General features: G+C 43.4%; 1 protein-coding gene across 1 annotated transcript in view; it reads left to right on the forward strand.

The window, feature by feature from the left end:
• Positions 1–519: 519 nt before the first annotated feature.
• The window catches only part of CDON (cell adhesion associated, oncogene regulated), a 35,671-nt gene continuing 26,465 nt past the window's right edge, over positions 520–9,725 (forward strand). The window contains exons 1-7 of the mRNA XM_009272997.2: positions 520–652; positions 2,882–3,154; positions 4,786–4,932; positions 5,258–5,401; positions 5,833–6,120; positions 6,981–7,250; positions 8,184–8,537. Coding sequence (XP_009271272.1) covers positions 577–652; positions 2,882–3,154; positions 4,786–4,932; positions 5,258–5,401; positions 5,833–6,120; positions 6,981–7,250; positions 8,184–8,537 — 1,552 coding nt within the window. The 5' untranslated portion in view covers positions 520–576. The remainder of the gene's footprint in view (positions 653–2,881; positions 3,155–4,785; positions 4,933–5,257; positions 5,402–5,832; positions 6,121–6,980; positions 7,251–8,183; positions 8,538–9,725) is intronic.

Below are 9,725 nucleotides of genomic sequence, written 5' to 3' on the forward strand. Positions count from 1 at the left end.
TTTTGGTAGGCATTTGCCATCGTTTGACTGTAAAGCACGCTTAGAAGGAGCAAGCAGATGACATGTCTCAGTAAGCAGGTTTAGAGCAATTATGAGCGGTAGCTGCATCGCAGCGTGTAGATTCATAAAAACTTGTAAAACAAGTGTAGCCTGGTGATAGATGGTCAAATGATTATTGTTTGCAAACAGTATTATCTCCAATAGATAAGCTGTTTACATTGGACTTCAATTCCTCTGGTTGGAAAGTAGTCTAATTTATCACGGCAGTATGGTTCGGCGCGGATGGCTCATACCCCAGCTGTAGAAAAAAATCTTACATTAAGAATAGTACTTGGAAACATAGTTAAGTTCAACTTCTAACTCATTTTTACAGATGGTTTCTATATTGCAAAGAATATTGGCTGTTTCCTGGCTGCGCTGCTTTTTTTTTTTTAAACCCCAAACACTTTGTTGTAAGAGAGTTAAAAGACTAACTCCTGAAACTTACAGTAGACATCTGTCTGTTTGTTTTGTAGCTGTTTCGGTGCCTCATCTTAGTCTGGAGCTTGGTGCTTTCAACTTCTGTAATCTGGCGCTATGCATCCAGATCCTGGACGCTTACAGGCACTGCTCTTCATCGCCGCTGCCGGTCTCATCTCTGCCACGAGTTCAGGTAAGGCCTTCTCGCCCGAGCTGAGATGACTTGCTCAGAGTTTGGAGGTTGAGCCCGCGCTTTTGAATGAGCAGCGCTTTGGAGTGCCTTTGGAAGTGGCCAACTTTAATGCATATTATCAATAATCTGCTTTTAAGGAAGCATGGAGCACTTAACCGCAGTCTTCAGCTGAATATATGACTTTGCTTTTGAAAACTTGGCTCAAAACAAGCGCTAGAATGTGGAAGACTCTCAGTTACGTAGGTTTGTTCTTTGGGATCTCCACGGAGTTAGCTGGACGCCGATTTTGCTGCGTACAGCGCATCTAGTGTTCCCATGGGGTTGGGAGGGGTTTGAAATTTGCAGGGGGAAAGGGGAATCAGATCTCTGAAACGCGAACGCTGATGCGTGGCTGCAGTTGGAACAGCTCTTGCGTTTAAAAAAAGAAGAGGGATGGTTTTAATTGACACATCTGCTCTGTGTAGTCAGCTTGTCTTAACGTAACCACACAAAAAAGAAGCTTTTACTACTTTTAGCACTTCATAGCCAATTGTTATAAGCAAATGGGATAAATTTTATTTTTCAAGCAGTCATAGGAGATAAATTCCAGCTGCAGGGTCACGGCTACCAATTTTGACTTTTACACTGAGCACAAAGTGTTGGTGTCGTAAGCAAGGGCAGGAATGAAGATGAAAGTAACAGTGCAATTTCGTAGCTATTGGTGGCTAGCAAGCTATAAAAGTCATTGCTTTTCTCTTATCCCTGGAAATTCAAACTGAACTAATAGGAAAAACAGTTTTCTAATTAGAAGCTAAAAATGGACATCTGGAGTCCTGTGAAGTGCTTGGATACCATTTTTATGGATTTCATCTTTTTTGTTAAGTGAAGCCACACTTCAGTTTCCAGTTTTATTTTATGCTTATGCAGATAGTTTATGGTTCTGTTAAAAATGCGCAGTTTCTCATCTGAAACTCATCTGTATAAACAGAGCTTGGATGGACTGACTTTAGAAGAAAAGCATGAGCTGAGGGCTCCACCTACAAGAAAACTGTCTCTTATTTGGATGTCACTTAATATCGTCTTGACCCATACTATCTGGAATTCCTTAGCTTATCTACAAACTAGAAATTGTTTTCCCCTGCCACTGTGTCTATTTTTAATTTTTTTTTTTTTCCTCCCGTATTTCTAACCAAATAGGAGTTATCGGTGTTAATTGCCCTTTGCTTGCTCCCTTCGTACAAACTCTTTAGCGGAGAATTCCATAGAAAACAAATGGAAACAATTCCCAGTGTTTCATTGGCCAGGATAGGAAAAAACTTCGTCCAACAAGCAGGAATTTTCTTCTGGCAAATAAATGGATTCTCATAACCAAGTCTTGTGGAACTGAACCTTTTATTTATTAGCAGCTTTTCCTGTTTCTGTTCATCTTTACTCAGTAAAGATAATGGATGCCCAATTCATCATTCTCGTCCTGATGAAGTCCATGTATTTGGAATTAACAAGAGCCTTTTCTGTTCATCCAGCTTTTTTTATCCTGCTATTTTTAATTAGTTCTGCAGACGCAGAGACGGTTCTGCATAAATACCTGGCAGGCTGCTACCATTTCTAAAATTTTACAAGTCACGTCCGGGCCCGCTTCATATGGGACAGATCAGCTACAGCTGCGTGTTCCCGCACTCCATCTCTTCAGGTGATGGCTGCTGTTTCACTCCACATAAATCCAGTGGGACTGCAGTTTTTGCTGGCCCTAGCAAGCGTGATGCCTTCGCCTCGTGCACGCTTGGGAATGTATCTCACCCTTCCTGTACGCTGAGCCTACCTTCGTTTAATCGCTGTTACCCTCTTGGTGGGGTTTGAATCTTGTCTTGAAGTTTTCCCTGGCGTTAGGGATAGTGGGGATCTGTCATGAGTTCCTCTTGCAGAGGAGAAGGTGACACCTGCTTGAGTATCGCTAGCAGCTTGGAGTTCAGAGACCCTTTATTTGTCTGTGTCTGATCTGAATAGTCTTTTAGCGATATTTAACCTCCTGATGAAAGAAGTTTGTCGGGTCTGTGAACAGTGGCAGGAGCCTTGGCAGAGTGTTACTACAAAACAGATTATGGTCAGTCTTTTGTACAAGTCCATGCATCGTTAACCTTATCACATGCGTTCATGCAAAATGCTGTTCGCTAACTGAATATAACCTTTTTTTTTTTTCCTTTTAGATTTAACTCCCCGACTAACTGAATATAACTTTTTTTTTCCTTTTAGATTTAACTCCCCGTTTTATTTCTGAGCCCTTGTCTACCGTCCAGAAGTCTGGTGGGCCCGTACAACTCCGCTGCTCTGCCGAGCCCTCCACGGCTCGCCTTTCTTGGCTGTTTAATGGGGAGCCTCTGGACAGCAAGGTGGGAGAAGTGGAAATCCAGTCAGGATCTTTGACAATCGTCTCCCTCAGCCTGTCAACCTCTGGTCGCTATCAGTGCGTTGCTAACAGCAGCGTGGGTGCCGTTGTGAGCAGGCCTGCAACGGTATCGATGGGCAGTAAGTTAACTTTTCTTTATATTCTTTGCTCCTTGCAAATTATATAGACCTCAACTGGTTTGTATGGTTTGTTTTTCTTTGGCTTTTAGAAAACACCTAAAACACCTGGTTTCAAGGTGTGGTGTGGTTTGGGTTTTTTTCCTCAGCCAGTACTTCGTATGTGATCAAGTATACACTTTTCACCAATTTTTTTTCCTGTGTCATCTGAGACCTGTCAGGTGATGCAGCCCTGGAACAGATCGCCCAGAGAGCTTGTGGGCCTCCATCCTTGGAGGCTTTTAAAGACTCAACTAGACAAAACCACAGCTGATCGATTTAGTGTTGGTGATATCCTCATTTCGAGCTGAAGGCTGAGTCCTTTCCAGCAAATATGAATATTATTCAGTGAAGTAACATTCATTTCAATGAATTGACCTGAAAGTACAAGGTTCCCAAAAGCTTCTCTTCAAAAAGGATCTTGAAACAGCAACTGAGCTGCCACGCCATTGCAGAAGAGTGCTTGAGAGTTGATGAGAAAAGAGGGGCAATGAGTGGGAATTGTTGCCTGGGAAATAAGTGGGAGCTGCAAATTTTCCTTTTCACTTACTTCGTTTCATTTGGTCAAAACTATCTAGATGTTCTTCAGGTGGGGACAGTCTTGTGTCCCTCTAGGTACAATTTCCCTTCTCTCAGTTGCACTGGGTTCTTCTAATCAGTCTTTGCCTTAGTGCTTGATCTGTAAATTATTTGATCTTTAAAGGACTCGAGAAGAGGAAGGGCAATGTTTTCCATGTGGAAAGGACGATGTGGTGCTGAGAATGGGAATATAATATTCCTCCGTAAGCATGATTTCTCTGCTTGGGATCACAGTGCTGTCTGAATCAGGCCTTTGTCAAGCAGGATTTGAGTGATTTCTCTGTAAGGGTACTTCACCTATGGAGCATGTCCAAAATCCTCCTGGGAGGAAAATTTCTTAAAAGTGAGAGAAGTAAGTGTTTTGGTAAAGTACTGACCCATAGCAAGACCCTCTCAAGAGAGCTATAAGGGTGGCTAGCGTAGAAAAACTTCACAACCTAGAAGATGCTTTGAACATGAAGGGAGTGGAAGAGCAGCTTTCACACTTTTCTCCTCCTTTTGAGATTTTAGTAGCAAATTAGAAGGTGCTGTTGAGGCTTCCTGCTTGCCTCATTGCTCGTGGCAATGAGTGGGAGACGCTGCTGTACTCAGTGTTGTGTTAATTATAATCACAGAAAGACAATTTCACGTTTCTTATGGGCAGGCTTCCTGCTGTTAGTGTAAGTTGTCTTCTGTAGCGCCTTCAGAGCCCGTGAGTAGCACTGCAGTCTTTCGAGTATCTCTGCTTGCTTTTCCTGGAGCAGTTGAGGGAACGTAGGAACTATTTTTTCTTTCCTCGCTATTCCCGTGTAAAAGCTGGCCCTTCCTGTACTAAGGAAGAGTATGTACACAGGAGGGTTTATGCTGTTACGGACGGCAGAAAAGACAACGCCTGCTGATAGGAACGTCCCAGTGCTACACCAGAGAAGATAATCGGCTTGAAACTAGCTATATTTTAAACACAGATACTGAGCTTACTGCCCCTTCCCCTTTCCCAAGCCTTGGCTGCTCTTAACCTTTTGCCAATTCTCTTCTAGGTTTAGCTAATTTTGATACGTCAGTGAAACCTGCCGTTGCAGCAGAGGAAGGCGGTACGGCTTTCATTGGATGCAAGGTGCCAGAAAGTAACCCTAAAGCACAGGTTCGCTTTCAGGTGCGAGGCAAATGGCTGGAACAATCAACAGGTGAGATGTTTTATGCCACTGGTCATATATATAATATAAATATCCAACAAAAGCTCGCCTGGATTTTTTTTCTTAGAACTTAGAGGAAAGAAAACGTCCAGAAACTTGCAGAACTTCCTGTGCACATCACTTTATCTAAACCTACCTTTGTAAATTAATATCCCTTGCATGGCAGCATGATTTCTTTGTGATCCTACATTTAGAATAGATTGATATATCTGACAAGTTATTTAAAAAAATAAAAAAGAAACATGGAAAAAAAAGGAAGCCTTTATTTGAAACTAAGTTAAATGTAATCTTCCTTTTTCCTTCCCCACTCGTTTAGATAACTACCTAATTCTTCCATCTGGAAACCTGCAGATTTTGAATGTATCTTTAGAAGACAAAGGATCCTATAAATGTGCAGTGTACAACCCAGTTACCGACGATCTCAGAACAGAACTCACTGGACGTAAGCTCGTAGTCACACGTGAGTATTCAGTTCGGCTTCCCAGAATTAATACATCTCAAACCGAATAAATAATATCCCTAAGAATTTTAGCATGGGCATATCAGCCTAAATATCCACCGGTCTCAAGTACCATGTTACGTAAAATCTGTCCCGCGTTATTTGCACATTCAGTTCTTATTTCCCCTTACTGTGGAGGAGCAGCATGGCTGCTTTTCAAATCCCAAGAGGACGGAGCACTTAGTCCTTGAAAAGGGGATACTGCTGATACTCCAGTCGCCAAACCGATTTCAGAGCGAGACTCCTGGAAGAGAGCATTACAGCATCGTGCGTAGTCACAAGTATAAGTAGCTGTGTTTGAAAGACACGGCAAACCTCAGGACTGGAGGACGGGATGGGAGAGCGCGGTTTAAAAGACGGATTAGTGATAAGCCTCGTCTCCTTTCCTCCAGGCTCCTCCTCAGGTGGCTTCCACATACTTCACCCCCTGGCACCCCAGAGCCTGGCGGTGCCCCGGCACAGCTCTCTGACGCTAGAATGTGTTGTCAGCGGGTCGCCTCCTGCCTCCGTCCGCTGGGTTAAAGACGGCCGGGACGCGCTGAGAAAAGGCAGATGGAAACTGCTGCACTCCCATCTGGTGACGGACAGGCTTGAGGCATCGGACTCTGGAAATTACTCCTGCGTGGTGGGAAATGAATTTGGAGCAGTGAAATACGCTAACTATTCACTTACTATACTTGGTAAGAAATAAAGACATTTTCACGTCCAGGCAATGAACATTTTCTCCGTGTACTTGCTGGTTTTGGCATCTGATTACAAATAGCCTAACGTTCTATCTCAGCCTAAGCATATTAAAATAAAGAATAAAGATATGTTCATAATGACCATATCTCATCATCTCTCCCGAGTTAAAATCCGTAACTATCTCTTCAAATCCTTTGCAGTCTGAAATAATTAAACAGTAAAGAATAACAAACTCCGAGGGAAGAACTGATCTATTTATTTTTCTGCAGAGTGCCAAGTGTATATGGGATACAGTGTCAATAATGTGCCAGAGATCAGATGTTTCTCTTTTGAGGTTGTAAATAAGCAAAAAGCTGGCGAGGAGAGGTGATATGTTTGGATGAGGACAAAAACAAAAGCCAAAGAAACATATTTGGCCTCTTCTGTGTGGCTGCAAGTTGTTCCTAATCTCCCCTTTCCTTTGTAGCAGATTTTCCTGTTGTTTGATGTTTTTGCCTCCGTGACTGTGTTTGTTTCATTTTTGAAGTGTATGCATTAGAGTAACTCAGAAAACAGGCTGTTGACACAAAATACCCCTTTTGTTATGGGGATGTCACTAAAGAATTATTTTGGAAATACAGGTGTTTTATTTACAGTATTAATACAAACGTGACTGTTTGGAATAGAAGGGAGAGACCATTAAAATAAGCAAGTGTGTGGGGGGAAAAACAGCTTTAGGCTGCGTAGAACTGGAAGTATGCGGTGCTTGCTTAGCCTTTGTACGTGATAAGTTTGCGTAACATTTCGCAGTATTTTTGTCAAGACTTAGGCTAAGATCAACATACGGTGGCTTACGTAAAATTATTTCCCTTTATAGAACCTGCCTCGATCTCCAAGGGACTGCAAGATGAAACCGTGGCCGCTGGAGCGACTGTGCATTTCTGGTGCGACGTCCGCGGAAGCCCTGTGCCGACCCTCACCTGGCTGCACAACGCGGCTCCCCTCCGTCTCTCTCCACGACACCTGCCGACGGGAAACCGTCTGCGGATCCGCGGCGTCACCCGAGAGGACTCTGGCTTGTACCAGTGTGTAGCAAACAATGGGGTTGGATTTGCGCAGTCCACTGGGAGACTTCGTGTCCAGCCAGGTAGGAGCACTTGCAGCCCTCAAGAACTCAAACTAAGCGTTTGTACTTCAAGCTTTACTCTTGTTTTTGGGGTTTTTTTCCCCTAAGTTATGTAGCGATTTGCTTCTGACCACTGTAGCAAATCTTACAAAGAAGGTGCTTTCAGTTGAATTTTAAGAGATGTTGGTATTTCTGGGGTAGCGTGGTTACTTGATACTTACAACCTAGATTACCAGCTGCGATTAAATCAGCTTATGGTTGAATTTGACACGATTTATTCTTAAATGGAATCAGGGTCCCGTTGTGCTGGATGAACTGGTATTCTTAGCAGTATTGGCCGCCGAGTAATGATGCCGGTTTCATATCCTCAAGTTTACAAAACAATCATCAGATTTGGGGTTAATGCACACTTCCCCTGTATCAGATGAGCAGGTACCAATAGTCTTTTTGATCACTTTTCAGTCTGAGATACTTTCTAGTACCTGGAGAACTTGATTTCTGCTAGTACAAGGATGTTGGCAAGACCGTTGCTGTTCCTGTTCTCTCCCTGTCGTGTGTAGTTGAAGCTTTTGACCTTCTCCGTACCTGTTACGATTGATGTGAGCTGTGCAGAGGCTGATTCAGCAGATACTTTGTGACCTGCTTGTCTGTGGAGTGGACTAAGCCAGTCTTGCCTGCACTGCCTTCCTCACTGACAGTCAAGTCTTCGTTATTTAGAGAACTTGAAGCGTGGTTTGAGTGTAGCTTTCTATCGGCTTTCTCTAAGCACAAGTCTCAGCTGATCTCTTCAGTCTGGAAAGGAAGTCTGGAGAGGCTGTCTAGAGAAGAAATAACTGTTAAAATGGTTAAAAAGAAGCACGTGTGACTTTTTTTAATTGTATTGACTCATTTTGGCATTAAGCGTCATATTCCTTAGCCAAACTCATTCTTTGGGGTTTTTTTTTTCCCCCCTAGGCAAAGGCTCTAGGCCAGTTATAGTCTCTCCACCAGCAAGCATCGCTGTGGTAGACGGTGGGGACGTTACGCTGTCTTGCAATGCCACTGGCCTGCCCCTTCCCGTGATCCGTTGGTACGACAGCAGAGGACTTATTACCAGCCACCCTTCCCAGGTGCTTCGTTCAAAACCGCAGAAACCTCCTCAAGCGATGCCGGGCAGCGCCGTTGCGGAGCCCACCTACTTCTCCGTGTCTCAAGCGGGCTTGAGCTCCTTGCACGTTAGGAACGTGACCCCTGAGCGTGCCGGGGAGTACACGTGCGAAGCCATCAACGAGCACGGCTCCGTGGTGTCAAAAGCCTTCCTTACAGTTGGTAAGCTTGAAGCACAAAATTGCACAGTCAGCTCCCCAATTTAGGTGAAAAATACCTCAAAATAAGACAGAAATTAACGGCGGGTCGGTAGTGCGGGTATCCTGGGGAAACGAAGCAAGCAGAGGATCTAAGCTGTCTTCGTGGACCGGTTCCTCCCTTCCACCTTAGGCAGAGGAGAAATGGCTGCGCGTATTGCGTGGACTTGGCATTCTTATATGTGATAAAAACTATCTAAAGGTGGGGGTTTATATTTCTTGAAATTGCTACTAGGAAAAGACAGTTCTTATACTAAAGGCAAGATGGGAAAGAGAGTTTTCCTTTCTTCACATTGGAATATTATGTGATATTAATAACAGGTTTAAGCTCCCCCAAGTTCCCTTCACAAGAACCGAAGATACGGATTTTTAGTTACATGAAGTGACTTAAGTTTCTCAGCTCTTTTAGCATCTTGCCTTAGTAAATTTACCTGAACGTCGGTGGGATTTAAGGTCAGTGGAATTTAATATGTGGCCCCATATTTAAAATTCTTCGTTACCACCGATTAGAGTTTAAAACTCATGTAAGCAATTTGAAAAGATGCTTAAAGGTTCACTTAGAGGAAGAAAGAAAGAAGAAACCTCAAGAAAGCTATCCCATCATGTAGTTTTATAAATAAGTTATTGTTGGAACTTGCTGAGTGGAAACACAAAACTAAATATCATCCCAGAATTCAGTCTGTGTCAAATAGAAAAATCCCACTGCTTTGCCTCAGAATTTTATGGCAGTAAGTTCAATTTTAATGTTTTGTTTATTAACTTTTATCGGTTTCTAATATGTTGTACTAGCTGCTGATTATGTGCAGAGGGTGGTTAAGGCATTTGGTTTTGATATTAAAGTCCTTAAGTTGTTTCTGGGAGCTGTTAGGGTTTTAGAACAGTTCCCAACCGTGCCAAAAGACATGCTCAAACATTTGGATGTTTTAATGAAGAATTCGTGCCAGGTAGCACTTCCGAAGCACCTGAATGACTTAAGCTGTGATTCCAGTGCCTTTCTTTGGTAGTAGGAACAACTTAAGGAGCTCTCAGCCTCAGCAGCTTGTACCTGTAACTTGCCTAGTGCAAGCACACAGTAAGAGAGCTTATTTGGCTGAAAAATGTCCCCCCCCCCCCCCCCCCCCCCCCCCCCCCCCCCCCTGAGCTTGCCAGCCAC

The sequence above is a fragment of the Aptenodytes forsteri genome, unplaced genomic scaffold, assembly GCF_000699145.1.
Source record: "Aptenodytes forsteri isolate BGI_AS27 unplaced genomic scaffold, ASM69914v1 Scaffold126, whole genome shotgun sequence".
In the NCBI taxonomy this organism is placed as follows: Eukaryota; Metazoa; Chordata; class Aves; order Sphenisciformes; family Spheniscidae; genus Aptenodytes; species Aptenodytes forsteri.